The following is a 17,756-nucleotide window of genomic DNA, read 5'->3' as shown; positions in this document are numbered from 1 at the left end:
AGTTCAGTAAGGTAGAGCTTCGGCCGAGGACGAGGGGAAGATGTCACACAAGATAGAAGGCTTTTTGCTATTACTTCTCTTTGGCTATGAAGGTATGTGCTATTCAACCATTGACATTCATTGCATGCTTAATATATAATTTAATTAATATCATTGATAAATAGGAATATAACCTGAATATTAATATTATTAATTAGCAACACATGTTAATTAACTAACACGTGTTATTAATGAACAACAGTTGTCTTTATGTGGATGGCTTTCCAGTTCTGTGAGGAGCCTTCTAAAGTTCAAAGGATGCTTAAAATCCAGCAGAAAAAAGGATGGGTTTCAGAAATCTATAAAATAGCCACAAGTTGCAATAATTAGTGAGAAATTATGGCATATTCTAGAAAACTTTTAGGAGTCAAAGTTGGAGTGATTGCAGAATTTAATATTCCAAACTGGAATGCTATTGACGGTGGAGGAGGATGCTATTAATAATTCTGCTGGGACAACAGGTGTAACCCAGGACCATCCAGGGCAAATCAGGACGTAAGGTCACCCTAGTTTAAATATGGATTAATGTAACATGCCCAGTACCACTGGCATCTAATAAAAAACATAATCCAACTGAGAGTCAGGAAACCCCAGAGACTCAATACACTCACTCATTTTAAAATTTCTAAATATGACCCTAGCAGAAGTGATATGCCTCAATTAGGAAAAAATAAGGGCAAATCTCTAAAATGTCATCCAGTTCCAATTCCCTCTCAATCTTTGAAATAATATTCTTTCATGCCTCTCTCAATTCTCAAGTACCCATCTGCTCAGAATTTCTCCTCAGGTTCATCCAGACGATCGAAATTGGTTGACTGTCTTCTTTGTGGACATCGTGTATTTGTGTGTGTTACAAAAAATAAATTAAAAAGCAGGGAGAAGGAGGTCTCTGTGCTCTGCAAATGACCTGGTAGAAAGACGCAGCGAAACTCACACAAGCAGGGAATCAGAACTCTTGGTTTCACGGCTCACTGCAGCCTCAACCTCCCAGGCTCAAGCCATCCTCCTGCCTCAGCCTCCCTAGTAGCTGGGACTACAGGCACGCACCACCACATCCAGCTAATTTATTGTATTTTTTTTTTTTTTTTTTTTTTTTTTTTTTTTTTTGAGATGGAGTCTCGCTCTATCACCCAGGCTGGAGTGCAGTGGCCGGATCTCAGCTCACTGCATGCTCCGCCTCCCGGGTTTACGCCATTCTCCTGCCTCAGCCTCCCGAGTAGCTGGGACTACAGGCGCCTGCCACCTCGCCCGGCTAGTTTTTTGTATTTTTTAGTAGAGACGGGGTTTCACTGTGTTAGGCAGGATGGTCTCGATCTCCTGACCTTGTGATCCGCCCGTCTCGGCCTCCCAAAGTGCTGGGATTACAGGCGTGAGCCACCGCGCCTGGCCAATTTATTGTATTTCTTGTAGAGAGGGGTTTTCACCATGTTTCCCAGGCGATGACTTTTGTTACTTAGTCACATTTCTCCGTATTTGGAAAGACTGGTGACGATATAATTTCAAGGTCATTCTGCAAACCCCAAGGTATATTTCTAAGTAGGGATCATGTAAACCAGTTGTCTGTTAGGATTTTTTCCCCTTGCAATTAATAGTCTGCAACTTGTCCCAGTAACTCTACTTTAAGACGCTTTGGGGTTTTGTTGTTTTTCCTGTACTCCTTGCCCCTCCTCTTTCCCCAGCAAGAAAATCTAAGCAGACTCTTTCAAGGCTTAGATCCAAATACTCCTGGTTCTCAGACACCCCCAGGGCTCACTCTCAGATTTCTCTTCTTTGTGATTGGCATGGAGATTCATTTCTTCATTCCTTGGTCCCTTTGCTTAAGAGCTCATCCCTGAGTATCTAATAGGGGGCAAACATTGTGTAAGAACTTGACATGCAGCCAGGCACGGTGCCTCATGCCTGTAATCCCAGCACTTTGGGAGGCTGAGATGGGCGGATCACCTGAGGTCAGGAGTTTGAGACCAGCCTGCCCAACCTGGTGAAACTCCGTCTCTACAAAAATACAAAAAGCATCCAGGCATGACGGCAGGTGCCTGTAATCCCAGCTACTTGGGAGGCTGAAGCAGGAGAATCGTTTGATTGCCGGAGAGGGAGGTTGCAGTGAGCTGAGATCATGCTATTGCACTCCAGCCTGGGCGACTGAGAGAGACTCTGTCTCAAAAAAAAAAAAAAAAAAAAAGGACTTGACATGCAGGGCAGATCCTTGTGGCTTCCACAGTGCTCAGTCCAACAACCCTGTTCTGTGAACTCCCCATCCCTGCCATGGGAAGAAGTCCTAGAAATATTTACCAAAGCATTTTACAATTAGACCTGCCCAGTTAGTGGATATCAGCAATAGACAGACTGTCAGGAGGCATGAAGGATAGCACTCTTTCATGTTCTAGAGTTTACCAATCTTTGTGCATGGCTGGGGAGCTCCAGAAATGTCCATGAAGAGTAGAGAACATCGTCTCTCCAGGTGGCATGCAACGTGGGCAGGGGGAAGGTTTGGGGAGGTTAAATTATCTTACCCGACTAACGCAGACCTTTAACACCACTTGGAAGGAAAGCAGCCAGCCAAAAATAGCCAATGTGGCTTGGCAACCTACTGTGTGCCCTACCCTGGGCCAGAGGTATGCTCCAGGGGACAGAGGACACAATCGCTGCACTTAATCAGCATATTATCCAGATGGAGATGCATAAGGCCCACAGACATGGGAAAGATGCATCCCATTGCACAGCTGGGAACCTGAAGACAAAGGCTCTTCGTCCAATTTACCATCCACTGCTTCTGTCCATCGATGGCAGTGTTCCTCATTACAGTGAAGTAAGGTAAAGAAATTGCCTTCACTTAGGCGTTGGATGAAGGTTCATTTCGGAGAGCACACAGCATCATAGTAAGGCATTTCCTATGTCTTTCTTCTCTTTTTTTTTTTTTTTGAGAATTTTGCTCTTGTTGTCCAGGCTGGAGTGTAATGGCGTGATCTTGGCTCACTGCAACCTCCGTCTCCCAGGTTCAAGAGATTCTCCTGCCTCAGCCTTCCGAGTAGCTGGGATTACAGGTGTGTGCCACTACACCCGGCTAATTTTTGTAATTTTAGTAGAGACGGGGTTTCTCCGTGTTGGCCAAACTGGTCTCGAACTCCCGACCTCAGGTGATCTGACTGCCTCAGCCTCCCAAAGTGCTAGGATTACAGGCGTGAACCACTGTGCCCGGCTTCCTATGTCTTATAATTGAGTCAGGCTTCTATTTCTCTTACAACACACATATTGGATTCAATGCCAGTAATGATTTTTAGAACATCCATCGTATTAAAATATCTTACTTCATTATTTGGTCATGTTTATTATATAAAAACATAAAAAGCCCTTCAGCCTCAAATTATAGGTGACTGTGTTACCATCAGGGATTGCAGGGTTTTTTTAAAAGCAGCTTTATTGAGATGTAATTTATATACTCTTAAATTCACCCATTCAAAGTCTATTGTTCGATCATTTTGAGTATATTTACCGATTTGTGGAGCACATAATCTAATTTTAGAACATTTTCATCACCCAAACATTAAGCCCTCACTCCCCATTCTCCCTGTCTCCCCCCTCCCCCAGCCCCTGGGCAACCACAAATCGACTTTCTGTCTCTAAAGATTTGCCAGTTCTGGACAGTTCATTTAAATGGAGTCATACAGCATGTGGTCTTTTGTCTTTCGCTTAGCATATGTCATTGAGGTTCATCTGTGTTTGAAGCATGTGCAGATAACAGATTTACCCATGAATATGCCTGTCGCCTAAAATAGTAACACTTTCACACTAGAAGCAATTTCCTTCTTTCTCTTTCACGAGAGGGACGTTATTGCAGCCTGCTGCGCGCGTTCCTCCTGTTTCTCAAGTAGATTGGAAGCTGGTTACAGACCATTTTTAATCATTCATAATTTTATGCTTTTCTCCTCGGCTTCATCTGTTTCCATGGGAAGGAATGCTCTGTAGCTGGTGATACCCAATCCAAGAGACTAAACTAGGTTTTCCTGTGTGTATCTAAAGCGCGCCTTTCCTCATGGGTTGCAAGGTACATTTCAAGAAATAGACATGCCTTGAAATTTCCTGCTGCGGCAACAACGGTTTCCCCAGTAGAGTGGCCCTTTTGGATCGAGGGGCAGAATGAGCCCATATTGCATAAATCTAAGCCCATATTGCATAAATCTAAGATTGGTGACTGGCAGATGTCTCATGTAACGTGTGGTGGAATCACAGAAGTCATCTAAACAGGGAGAAAAATATGCAACCACATAATCGAAATCTTTCACTATTTTTCCTTTAGAGGCTGAGGTTTTTCTCTTGTTCTCCTTCCAACAGTGCTATTTTCTGATATGATACTATAAGGTTGGTGCAAAACTAATTGCGGTGTTTGCCATCACAATATGTTGTCGTCAAAAATGCTTTTGTTCTCCAGTTTGTTGGTGATTAAATCATTGTGCGGGGACTACAGCAGCCATGTTGCTTCTCCTTTGGTGACAGCTTTTTCTATAAAACGCCTGTCGTTCCTTCTTTCTCTGCTTATTTCCATAAGAATCTGGTACCTCAGAACCCCAGGCTGTCTACAGACAAATGCTTTCTGGGGGAGGGGAGTCTGGGAGGAAAGAAACACAAGAAATTGGTCCAAAATTTGATTGCGCCCAGGAGTTGGCTCTGAGAGCAGGCCTCTCTTCCTTGGACTCTAGCTTTGCTCAGTGACAGCTCAACAGACAAGACCCTCTTCAGTGACAGACATGGCCTTTGAGCCAAGTGGATTTGGTTGTGAAAGCCACACTGTCAGTGACCAACAACCCTCGCCTTTGGTCTCCCAAAAAGAGGAGCTGGCACCTTTTTTTTTTTTTTTTTTTTTTTTTTTTTGAGACAGAGTCTCGCTCTGTTGCCCAGGGTGGTGTGCAGTGGTGTGATCTTGGCTCACTGCAACCTTCCACCCACCAGGTTCAAGCGATTCTCCTGCCTCAGCCTCCCAAGTAGCTGGGATGACAGGCACCCACCACCACGCCCAGCTAATTTTTGTATTTTTTGTAGAGACAAGGTTTTGCCACGTTGGCCAGGCTGGTCTTGAACTCCTGACCTCAAGTGATCCGCCTGCCTCAGTCTCCCAAAGTGCTGGGATTACAGGCGTGAGCCACTGGCCTGGCCCAATTGATGTTGGTCTAACTGATAGGGCTCTTCAGAAACTGCGTCGCAGCCAGTCCCAGCTTCTCTTGAGGGTGAGGATGGGACAGAGCATCTTCTGAACTAGCAGCCCCCAATCAACTAGACCCTAATTGCTGATTTCCTTTGCATTTCTTGATGAACAGCTACAGGCCTGAGGTTAGAAGTTCATGTAGTCGTTAACTCCGTAGAGCACAGGGCACCATCCAGCCTTTCTGAGCTTCCCCTTGAGTTCCAGAAGCATCCTTCCGGCTGCCAGCTCGATTTCCACACTGGGGTGTCCCCTAGGCATCTCAAATTCATTATGTCCCAAACAGACCATCCTTCTCCTCATCCTCCCCAAATCCCTTGTCCTCGCTGAAACCTTCTCCCCTTTCCCCCCACCCGGCAAATGACAGCTCTATCCTCCCAGTTGCCCCAGCCTCAGACTTCCATTTCTTTCACACCCTCACCCCTGCCACATGTGATCTGTCCACAGATCCTGTGGGCACTACTTCCCCAATGCAGTCAGAATCCAGCCACTTAACACTTCCACTGCCACCACCTGGGCCAAGCCACCATCTTCTCTCCCTCGGATGACTGCACTCACCTCGGAACCGGACCCTGTTGCCACACTTGCCGTGGCCAGCCCGGTCCACAACACTGTACCAGAGGGAGCCTTTGAAACCGCGGTCAGTAATGTCCTTATCTATCCTCAAGTTCCACAAAGCCTCACATGGCCCACGAGGCCCTGCAGGAACTGGCTCCCTGCACCCCCAACCTCCTCATCTCCTAAGACTCTCTCTCCTCTAGCTCCAGCCTCAGGGGCTCCTTGCTCTTCCTGGAACATGCCGAGCACATACTCACCTTGAGTGCTTGGCACATGCTCTTCCCTCTGCCCAGAATGCTTTGCTCACAGGTGTCTCGCCTCCTTCAAATCTTTGCTCCAACATCACCTTCTCAGTGAGGGCTTCCCTAAGCCCAAAAGGACCAGTCCCTGTCCCCTACTTCCTTGCGTTTTCTCCACAGCAGTCACCGTAATTTTCCATACTATCTCTTCTCTTTCTTCGTTCATTAATGTATTCTCCCTACGCACTCCCACCCAACACACACACTAGCCTATGAGCTTTATGATGGCATGTGTTTTTCCTGTTTTGTTTACTACTCTATCCCCAGCACCTAAAGCTGGGACTGGAATGTAGTAGATGAATATTAGTAATGAATATTAGTTGAATGAATGAATGAACGCTTTGAGGTAAGTCATTATCAGTCATCTTTTGTATGGGTTTCTATAACCTGTGGGCAAGAAAAAGGTGGACTGAAAAGGCCAGAGCAAGTGGTGAGCTGAAGGACAGGAAAAACCTTCTTTTTTTTGAGACAGGGTCTCACTCTGTCACCCAGACTGAAGTGCAGTGATGCAGTCATGCCTCACTGCAGCCTCTAACTCTCATGATCCTCCCACCTCATATCTTCTGAGTAGCTCAGATCACAGGTGTGTGCCATCACACCTGGCTAATTTTTATTTAATTATTTGTTTGTTTGTTTGTTTGTTTATTTTAGCAGAGACAGGGTCTCGCCATGTTGCCCAGCACTTTGAGAGGCCGAGGCGGGTGGATCACCTGAGGTTGGTCTCAAACTTCTGAGCTCAAGGGATCCTCCCACCTCAGCCTCCCAAAGTGTTAGAATTACAGCCATGAGCCACTGCTTCCGGCAAGGAAACATCCTCTTTATAAGGAGGGGGCTGAGCAGGCAGAGAAGTAAGGGTGGGAGGACGCATTTGAGGCAAAGAAATTCTATGGAGGCATGAGACGGTCTGGCACATTTGCGGCTTGGAGAGCAGTACAGAGTGAGAAACATAAATCCTGAGAGGTAGGCAGGAGTTAGATTTATCTGCATGACCCCTTGAAGGACACTTTATTATTATATGCATCATAGGGGTGCAGAAATGGAGAGATTGTAATACATGTCAGAGGTGGGACTCAGCCCCTGGCAACAGGGATCTGCCAAAGCGTTTTGCACAGGAGAGTAGCGGCATCAGGTTTGCACCTCACTGCCTCAGCGCAGGGAGGATGAAAGAGACAAGTCTCTCTTTAGCAGGTAGAGTACCTGGGAGAGAGGGTGGGCCTCAAAGCAGGTAGTGGCAGTGACTCATGACTGTAATCCCAGCACTTCAAGAGGCCGAAGCCAGAGGATTGCTTGAGCCCAGGAGTTCGAGACCAGCCTGGGCAACATCGTGAGACCCCCCGCCATCTCTATAAAAATATGTTTAAAAATATTGGATGTGGTGGCATGGGCTTATAGTCCCAGCTACCCTGGGGTGCTGAGGTGAGAGGATGGCTTGAGCCCAGGAGTTCAAGGCGGCAGTAAGCTATGATTGCCACTGCACTCTAGCCTGGACGACAGAGTAAGACCCTGTCTCAAAAAAAAAAAAAAAAAAAAAAAAAAAAAAAAAAAAAAAAAAAAAAAAAGCCCGGCGTGGTGGCTCATGCCTGTAATCCCAGCACTTTGAGAGGCCGAGGCGGGTGGATCACCTGAGGTCGGGAGTTCCAGACCAGCCTGACCAACATGGTGAAACCCCGTCTCTACTAAAAATACAAAATTAGCCGGGCGTGGTGGCGCATGCCTGTAATCCCAGCTACTCAGGAGGTTGAGGCAGGAGAATCGCTTGAACCCAGGAGGCAGAGGTGTTGAGCCGAGATCGCGCCGTTGCACTCCAGCCTGGGCAACAGGAGTGAAACTCCGTCTCAAAAAAAAAAAAATTTATTGTTAACTTCCTCTGCCAGCACAGAGTCTGACACCATGGGACTGTCTTTGTCTGTCTGAGAAGCTCTAATAAAATACCATAAACTAGGTGGCTTATAAACCACAGAAATGTATTTCTTACAATACTGGAGGCTGGCAAGTCCACAATCAAGGTGCCAGCAGATTTGGGTCTGGTGAGGGCCTGCTTCCTCCTTCATCCCTGGCACCTTCTTGCTGTGCCCTCCCATGGCAGAAGGGGCAAGCTAGTGATGGGAAGGGGGGCAAGGCGTGGTCCCTGCCTCGGGCTCCACCCCCAGGCCTGTGCCCACGGACCTAGGTGAGGACAGGCACTCCTGCCTTCGTGCCCAAATGCTGCATTTCCCAAGACCACCCTGGTCCACCACGCCCCCATCCTGTGCCTATCAAAACTCCGAGACCCTAACAAGCAGACACACAAGCGGCTGGACGTGGAGAGGAGCACATTGACGGAAGAAGACACAAGTGGCTGGACGTGCAGAGGCCGTTGAGAGGAGTGCGCCGGCGGAAGAGCACACGATAGACACCGACAGCCCCAGGCCATCAACCGGCGGAACAAGGTGGAGTTTGGCCGGGGCTGTCAGAGAAGAGTGGGGCCGCCTAGCAAGCCCGATTCCAGGGGGAAAGCATCTCCCTTCTGGCTTCCCCATCTGCTGAGAGCTCCTTCCACTCAATAAAACCTTGCACTCATTCTCCAAGCCCACATGTGATCTGATTCTTCCAATACACCAAGGCAAGAAGCCCGAGATACAGAAAGCTTTCTGTCCTTGTGACAAGGCAGGGGTCTAATGGAGCTAACACAAGCCGCCTACAGACGGCAAACTAGAAGAGCACCCTGTAACACACGCCCGCTGGGGCCTCAGCTGTAAACATTCACCCCTACACACTGCCGTGGCGTTGGAGCTCCACAGCCTGCCCGTCTGTCTGCTCCCGTAGAGGTTTGAGCAGCGGGGCACTGAAGGAGCGAGCCACAGCTCCCTTGAATGCCCTGAGAGGGGGACAAGGGGGACCTTTCCTGTTTCATTAGTTCCCTGGGGTCTCTTTTACGCAGATACTAATCCCATGTATGAGGGCAGAGCCTCATCACCTCCCAAAGGCCCCACATCTTACTACTACCACATTGGTGATTGGGTTTCAACATATGAATTTTGGGGGGACACTAACATTCAGATCATAGCAGGGACTCTGGGGGCCTCCTACAAAGATGGCGCTCCCTAACCGTCACTGCTACCTGAGAAGGTCAATTCTGCCCATAGCGGGTGAGTAACCAGTGGAACAAGGGCCCAGGAGAGACAGCAGTGTGGTGGCTGCAGGTGAGGGCGGCCCTGAATCTTCCTAGGCTAAGACACATGTGCGCTTCACTCCCACTGCAGCCCCTGCATAGCCCATCGAAGTACTCACCATGGGCATGGTCCAGTGGCCTGTCTTCTCCTGGGTCTTCAAGCCCCTTGTGAGCAGAGAGTGTGATTTCCATTTCAGAAGGCCCGGGCCCTACTATAGTGCCTGGCCTACAGTGGACACAAAAAAAGTGGTTGCAGAACAGGGAAATGTGTATTATTGAAATTAAAGCTTTTATGATTGTGATAAAGGCTTTGTGTGGTTTCTAAAAGCTTTTTGTGAGCATCAGATTCACTTTTTAAATAGCGAAGTGGTTAAAGGAGGGACTTTTATTTCCATTTTTTACACTCAGGTTTTGTTTGAAATTTTTTTATCATCAGAAAAGAAAGAAAGGTATTTGTTTTGTTCAAAATGTCTGGGAAGGCCGGGTGTGGTGGCTCACACCTATAATCTCAGCACTTTGGGAGGACGAGGCAGGTGGATCACCTAAGGTCAGGAGTTCAAAACCAGCCTGGGCAACATGGCAAAATGCAGTCTCTACTAAAAATACAAAATTCAGCCGGGCATGGTGGCTGTAATCGCAGCTACTCGGGAGGCTGAGGCAGGAGAATCGCTTGAACCCGGAAGGCAGAGGTTGCAGTGAGCCAGTCTCAAAAGAAAAAAAAAAAAAAGTCTGGGAAATGGAGTTTTGGTGGTATAGGGAGAAAAAGTAATCGCTTTTCCTCACTTATCTCAAGGTTCATGGCTGAGACTCCTACAACAAAAGAACAAAAGACAGATTAATGAGGGAACACCATCCACACTTATTTAATAAGTTTTACATGGCACAGGAGCTTTCAGAAATGAAGACCCAACGAAACAGGAAGATCTGTGCATTTTTGTGGACAGTTGTGTGGAACTATGATTGGAGGATCAAAGGGTATGATCTAATGGTAATAAATGAGAAAAGCATAACAAGGCCTGTTTGTTCAGATTTGTGTTGGTGCTCCTGTGTGACAGTCCTTTCCTCCGGGTATAGGGCGGGACACCTGTCACGTGAGGGTCTTCAGGGGAGAAGAGTAGACTGACCTTCCTAGGTTTGATGGTCTGCTTCAGGGAAGACGGGGTGAAAGGAATTCTATGGCCCATTTCAGGAGAGAAAGGGGCAAGGGCTGCTTTTGTTTCTACGGCCAGATTCAGGAGAGAGGGGGCGGGAGCAGGTCAGAGAGACCTTCCTGCTTCTGCAGTTTGCTCAGTTAACTTGTGTGTCCAGGTGCCATATTTGGCGGTAGCGTTTCCTGCACCCCGTCGGTGCTTTAAACCAGCAGCGTCCAATGCAACCTTCTGCGATGATGGAAACGTTCTGTATCTTCTTAGCCAGTACAGTAGCCACTAGCTTCATGCGGCTCTGAAGCACTTGAAATGTGGCTGGTTTGACTGAAGAATTGAACTTTTTATTTTGATAATTTTAATTAATTTTATTTTATTTTTTGAGACAGAGTCTCAATCTGTTGCCCAGACTGGAGTGCAGTGGGGCAATATCGACTCACTGTAACCCAGGTTCAAGCGATTCTCCCTGCCTCAGCCTCCCAAGTGGCTGGGATTATAGGTACCCGCCACCACGCCCAGCTGATTTTTGTATTTTTAGTAGAGACGGGGGTTTTACTATGTTGGCCAGGCTGGTCTCGAACTCCTGATCTCAAGTGATCGGCCTGCCTCAGCCTCTCAAAGTGCTAGGATTACAGGCATGAGCTACCACGCCCGGCCAATTTTAATTAAATTCCAATACCACGTGGGACTAGTCACGACTACGTTGGACAGTGAAGCTTTAAACAATCAGTTTCTGCTAACATATGCAAACTCTTTACCTGTTAAAGTGTGAATTCATTCTCTTTATTCATGCTTCTATAAAGAGAGTTTATATGTCAGTTTTATGTTAAATTTTGCACACTTTCAATTTTCCCACATTGTGTATATGGTACTTATACTTTCATTGTGGTTTGATATTTCCTGTACATTATAGACAAACCTATAAAATAATTTCTAAACAATGTCTTAATCCTAAATCATCAAATTGTGGCACAGTGAGGGAACTGGGAATCAGCTCCTGAATAGCACATTGGGCAGGCAATAGGGATAATGATGATGATGATGATGATGATGATGATGATGATGATGAAGATTTAATAAGAAAACCTGGGGCCAGGCATGGTGGTTTATGCCTATAATCCCAACACTTTGGGAGGATGAGGCAGGAGAAGCACCTGAGGTCAGGAGTTCAAGACCAGCCTGGCCAACATAGTGAAACACTGTCTCTACTAAAAATACAAAAAATTAGCCTGGTGTGGTGGCAGGCGCCTGTAATCCCACCTGCTTGGGAGGCTGAGGCAGGAGAATCACTTGAACCCAGGAGGTTGCAATGAGCCAAGATCGCGCCGTTGCACTCCACCCTGGGCAACAAGAGTGAAACTCCGTCTCAAAAAAAAGGAAGGAAGGAAGGAAGGAAGAAAAAAACAACAGAAAATCTTCACACTGTTAAGTGAAAGGGAAAGCAGGATACAACATTGTTTACATAGTAGGTTCTCAAATATATTTAAAAATACACATAGAAAAATGACAGGAAATATTTATACTAAAATGTTAACAGTGTTGGCTTTGGTGGTAACAAATATAGGTGTTTTCCTCTCCCTGCCCTGTCCACTTTGCTATATTATGTAGTTTCCAAAATTCTATAACGAACGAAAATATTATCTTCTTATTTTTTTTTGAGACGGAGTCTTACTCTGTTACCCAGGCTGGAGTGCAGAGGAGCGATCTTGGCTCACTGCAACCTCCACCTCCCGGGTTCAAGCAATTCTCTTGCCTCAGCCTCCTGAGTAGCTGGGATTACAGGCGCATGCCACCACACCTGGCTAATTTTTGTATTTTTAGTAGAGATGGGGTTTCATCATGTTGGTCAGGCTGGTCTCAAACTCCTGACCTCGTGATCCACCCGCCTTGGCCTTGTAAAGTGTTGGGATTATAGGCGTGAGCCACTGCATCCGGCCATGATTATCTTTTTTTTTTTTTTTTTTGAGACAGAGTCTCGCTCTGTCACCCAGGCTGGAGTACAGTGGTGCAACCTCCGCCTCCTGGGTTCAAACGATTCTCGTGCCTCAGCCTCCCAAGTAGCTGGGATTACAGGCATGTGCCACCATGCCTGGCTAATTTTTGTATTTTTTGTAGAGATGGGGTTTTGTCATGGTGCCCAGGCTGGTCTCGAACTCCTGGCCTAAGTGATAGGCCCGCCTCGGCCTCCCAAAGTGCTGGGATTACAGGTGTGAGTCACTGTGCCCGGCCTATAATGATGATCTTGTTCTTTCTGTTTAATTTTACTGTCCCCAGCTTCTTAGCATCTGGGGATGTTTTTCCTGGCAGATATTTACTTACCATGACTTCTTCCAGAAGGGGTGTTGGTAGCTTTCATGTGACTATTTCTATTTCACTTTTCCATGTAACGAGTGATGCTGTTGGATTTCTCTTTTATTAATTAGATTTTTTCTGTCTCATCCTTTTGCTTTAGCCACATTGGGATTATCGTCTACCGAGGTATGTAACAGTAAGGAGGCTGGAATGTACAGGCATAGATAGTGCTTTTGAAAATTTTCCCAACCAAAAATAACGTACAGGACTATCACTTTGTTTGTTTGTTTTTAAATGTATTTTGAAATATCTTTTGGCTGGGCATGGTGGCTCATGCCTGTAATCCCAGCACTTTGGGAGGCGGAGGCAGGCAGATCACTTGAGGTCAGGAGTTCGAGACCAGCCTGGCCAACATGATGAAACCCTGTCTCTACTTAAAAATTATAAAAATTAGCCAGGTGTGGTGGTACACACCTGTAATCCTAGCTACTCAGGGGGCTGAGGCAAGAGAATCACTTGAACCCAGGAGGCAGAGGCTGCAGTGAGCCAAGATCACACCACTGCACTCCAGCCTGGGTGACAGAGCGAGACTCTGTCTCAAAAAAAATAAATAAAGTATTTTTTTGGTGATGGTAGCAGTAGCACATTTGACCTAGGCAAGCTGCACGACTGGTGTTTGAATGAGAGAATGAAAATAAAGCAGGTCTTCAATCAGATGGCACAATCTTGAATCTATCTCCACATAGGAACTTCCAGGGGATATGAAGAGTCTAAACTTGGATTGGGGCTCCCCAAACTCCTGAAGACACTATAATGGGGTGAACAGTGCCCTCTAGATGGGTGTATCTGTGAGATTATTAGTTGGTCGCCCAGGGTGGCAGACATTTACTTATTTAGAACCGAAGATGAGTGGTAGCTGTGTGTATTAAGGCTGGATTAATAGCTCAATTTGGCCATTGCAGCAAAGCTGCTATAGACGATGCATAAGGAATGAGTGTGATCACTCCAGGGGTGGCAACCACAGTTGCCTTTGACCATGACTTTTCTGCCCTGCCTCTCTGGTTGGCTGCAGGATGAAGGCGAGGACCCCTGGTACCAAAAAGCATGCAAGTGTGATTGCCAAGGAGGACCCAATGCTCTGTGGTCTGCAGGCGCCACCTCCTTGGACTGCATACCAGGTGAGTATCCCCTGTCCTTGGGATGGAACAGTCATTGGGAACACCCCATTTCTCTTCCTTTTTCCCACTCAGCTGAATTAACCTCCTGAACGCTACCCCCATCTTTAGAATGAAAGATGAATGGTAGCTGTGTGTATTTATTTATTACTATTATTAAGCCTATGTTAATGTGGGTTTTCTCCAGTTGTCCTCTGAACTTCGAATCTCACACTGGTCCCTATGACAACACATAGCGTGATGTCAGTGTCCAGAAATAGCTCCCAAGATCTCCATGTCTCCAGGTTGGGATGGTAGGATGGGACCTAACTTTCAATGAAATCGATGAATGGGACTGATTGAAAATAAATGAACGGGTGGACGGGCACAGTGGCCCACGCCTGTAATCCCAGCACTTTGGGAGACTGAGGCGGGTGGACTGCTTGAGCTCAGGAGTTTGAGATTCACCTGGGCAACATGGTGAAACCTTGTACTAAAAATAGAAAAATTATCCGGGTGTGGTGGCTTGCACCTGTAGTCCCAGCTATTCAGGAGGCTGAGGTGGGAGCATTGCTTGAACCTGGGAGGTGGAGGTTGCAGTGAGTAGTGATCTCGTACCACTGCACTCCAGCCTGGATGACAGAGCAAGAGGCTGTCCCAAAAAAAAACACAGGAAAGAAAAGAAATTAATGCTAGTCAGCCTGGAATTTTGAAAAGAGCACAGGCTCTAGAGCCAGGAAGATGAGGGCTGGAATCCTGGCTGTGTCACATCTGAACTCTGGGACTGCCATTTTTTTCCTTGTCTGTCCAATGGAGGTGATGATAATACCATGTCTGGATACTGCTTGTTCACCAAACAGCCACGTGCTTCCCTCCCATTGCCCAGTCCCCTTGTAATTAATCAGGTGGTGCTATCCAAACAGCTCCAGCCAAAGTGAGCAGGCCACTTCCAAAATGGCACTGAAGGGCTGGCACTCAACTCTCCGGCTCTCCCTTTCCTGCTGTGAAGCCACCTGTTGAGATAGTGGCTTTTCCTGCAACCTGGTCTAAGGCTGATCACGTGGAGCAGAACCCCCTGCCTACCCACGGTAGACCAGTCGCCTGAGTGAAAAATAAACCTGTGTTTTGTGGAGCCTCTGAAATTTCCAGGCCAATTTGTTCTGCAGCTGACGTAGCCTATGTCTAAGACAGGGCCCAGCAAACTTTGTAAAGGAGGAGTAAGGAAATATTTGTGGCTTTGTGGACCAAATAGTCTGTCACAACTAGTCCATTCTGCCCTTGTGTTGGAAAGCAGTCATAAACAATATGTAAATGCTTAAGCATGGCTGGGTTCCAATAAAACTTTATTTACAAAACAAGCAGAGGGCCAGATGTGGCCCATGGGTCATTGTTGACCTCTGCTCTATGGGGTTGTCAACAAGGAATAAATAAGATGAGGCATTAAAGCAGCCTGTGGGGTACTAGCACACTATTGAATAAAGGTTGGTTTCTTTTCTACCAGCCTCCTAAGAGCTCACACTCTGAGGAGGGAGTGAACAGATCCAATTTTCAGAGGCTTGGGCAGTCCCTGCAAATATTTGCAATGCTTAAATCCTTTCCATGCTCAGAGCTTGTTTTGCATGAAACTGGCCTTGCTGCCTCTCCAGGGTTATGATGGTATCGTGCCACTTCATTTACTTTACACAATTGCTTAATAATAGCTTCACCAGAGACAGGTTTGTGTGTCTGTGTGTGAGGCTCTTTTCATTATTTCATTAAATTTGCATTAAAAAAGTAAACTGCAATGTGTGTGTGGGAGGGTAGGGTACAATGGCTTCTACTGCGTGATTTTCCTATTTTCTGAAGGGGAAGTCATTTCTGAACTAAGTTTGTTTTCCAAGGGAACTGTAGGGTCCCAATCGTGAGGAAACCGATGGGCTTTTCCTATGGGACATCCCATCAGGCTCCATGGCATGAGCTCATGCAGCCATTAAATGTTGGTATGACTGACTCAGTCAATACTGACGCACCCTCATTCCATTTATAACTCAATTCACCCGTCTTTCAACATGTGCCTATGATGTGTCAGGCACTGACAAGGAGACAGAAATGAAGGCATTGTCTCCACCTTAGAGAAATTTACCATTTAGTGGTAACGAATGTTCTTTTCACTAGAGACATGAGACCTCCTGGAATTCCATCCCAACTAAGTTCTGTCTAAGAAGAAATTGAAAAGACATTGTTTATGTGGATTGGCTTCATTGACCCAATCAAGTTTGACACTTCAAGAAGGGCCATGTGCAGCCTGGGCAACGTGACAAAACCCCATCTCTGGATGGGGGGCATGGTGGCGTGTGCCTGTAGTCCCAGCTACTCGGGAGGCAAAGGTGGGAGGATTGCTTGAGCCTAGGAGGTTGAGGCTGCAGTAAGCCATAGTCATATCCCTGCACTCCAGCCAGGGCAACAGACAGAGACCCTGTCCCCCCCCCAAAAAAAAAAAAAAAAAGGAGAGAAGAGTCATGTGTTTGAGGGATGTGATGTTGACCCTGGTCCCCAAAGCTGTCTCCCCTACACAGCTGTCATGAGATTGAAGTTCAAAAATTAGAAATTCTTTTAGCTTAAGTGCTCTCCTCTCTCCACTGTTTTTTTTTTTTTTTTCTTTTTTCTTTTTTTGAGACGGAATCTCATTCTGTCTTCCAGGCTGGAGTGCAGTAGAGTGATCTCGGCTCACTGCAACCTCCACCTCCCAGGTTCAAGCAATTCTCCTGCCTCAGTCTCCTGAGTAGCTGGGACTACAGGTGCGCACTGCCAGGCCCAGCTGATTTTTTTTGTATTTTAGTAGAGACGGGGTTTCACTGTGTTGCCCAGGCTGGTCTCAAACTCCTGAGCTCAGGCAATCTGCCTGCTCGGCCTCCCAAAGTGCTGGGATTACAGGCGTGAGCCACCGCACCTGGCCCTGGTTTTTGTTCTTAACAATGCAGATATTTTCAGAAAGGAAAACTCAACCTCAGCGTTAATGGTTGATTCATTGGTGTTAATTGGTTCCTCCATGAGATAGATGATTCAGGGCATCGGAACCAGCCACAGGCTCGCAAAAGTCACTTGCCCGTCAGTGCCGCAGATTCTCATGGTATGTCAGGAGCGCAGCTTTGTTTGTCTGGGTCCTGTGAATCAAGGCTTCCCTCATAGCCTGTCTCGCGAAGAAAGAGAACCCTGGAAAGCACAGAAGGACAGCGGGGTCACTCAGAGCTGCCAGGAGGCGCTAGCAGGTGCACTCTGGCTAATGCCCGGGCCCCCCATGGAGCAGAAGGCCACATGCATTCTGGCCTCCTAATCTTCACTTTAATGCTATTAAAAATACTAAAAGCTCTGTCTTTTCCACCGTTGAGCCAAGATTACCCCAGCACTCTGAGAGCAAAAAATAGGGTAGGGAAATTATCAAAAGTATAATAAATCCACTGGTTTGCTAACGCTTCATTTTGATTCTAGATTTTCTCTTCTATATGATGTTTGAGCTTATAAACCATTCTTCCAGAAATATTATTCTACATATTTTCTCCTGTACTCTACTATATTGTCACATATATTCAAGTCTAATATCTATGCATAACACTATTCACATCTGTCTGGAATCTCGTGTTAAGAAAGTCCCTGAATTCTGTGTTTCTTTAGATCTGCATTCTTTATAAGCCTGCCTACAAACCCAGAAAGTAGCCACTAAAGTAAAAAGGCTAGAACATGAAATATACACAGCCTTGGGCTGGCAACATATTGCAAACATGCCTTTATCTATCTAATGATCACATCATGGCTCAGAAGAGCCATTTGAGCCACAGAAGATGTAGGCTTTTCCCTAAGGGTGAAATGAGTATAGAAACAGGTCTAATAGCTGCAATAACAAAGTGACATTGGGCAGAAAACTCAGGAAGGTCATATTCTGTGTGT

The 17,756-nt window shown here is 46.5% G+C and overlaps 1 protein-coding gene across 1 annotated transcript in view; it reads left to right on the top strand.

Moving 5' to 3' along the window:
• The window catches only part of RS1 (retinoschisin 1), a 31,051-nt gene continuing 13,295 nt past the window's right edge, over nucleotides 1–17,756 (top strand). The window contains exons 1-3 of the mRNA XM_010363516.2: nucleotides 1–92; nucleotides 12,839–12,864; nucleotides 13,751–13,856. Of these exons, the coding sequence (XP_010361818.1) occupies nucleotides 41–92; nucleotides 12,839–12,864; nucleotides 13,751–13,856 (184 nt within the window). The 5' untranslated portion in view covers nucleotides 1–40. The remainder of the gene's footprint in view (nucleotides 93–12,838; nucleotides 12,865–13,750; nucleotides 13,857–17,756) is intronic.

The sequence above is a fragment of the Rhinopithecus roxellana genome, chromosome 7 (genome assembly GCF_007565055.1).
Source record: "Rhinopithecus roxellana isolate Shanxi Qingling chromosome 7, ASM756505v1, whole genome shotgun sequence".
NCBI lineage: Eukaryota > Metazoa > Chordata > Mammalia > Primates > Cercopithecidae > Rhinopithecus > Rhinopithecus roxellana.
The sequence above is the reverse complement of the archived record's forward strand: the minus strand, read 5'-3'. Positions and strand labels throughout refer to the sequence as shown.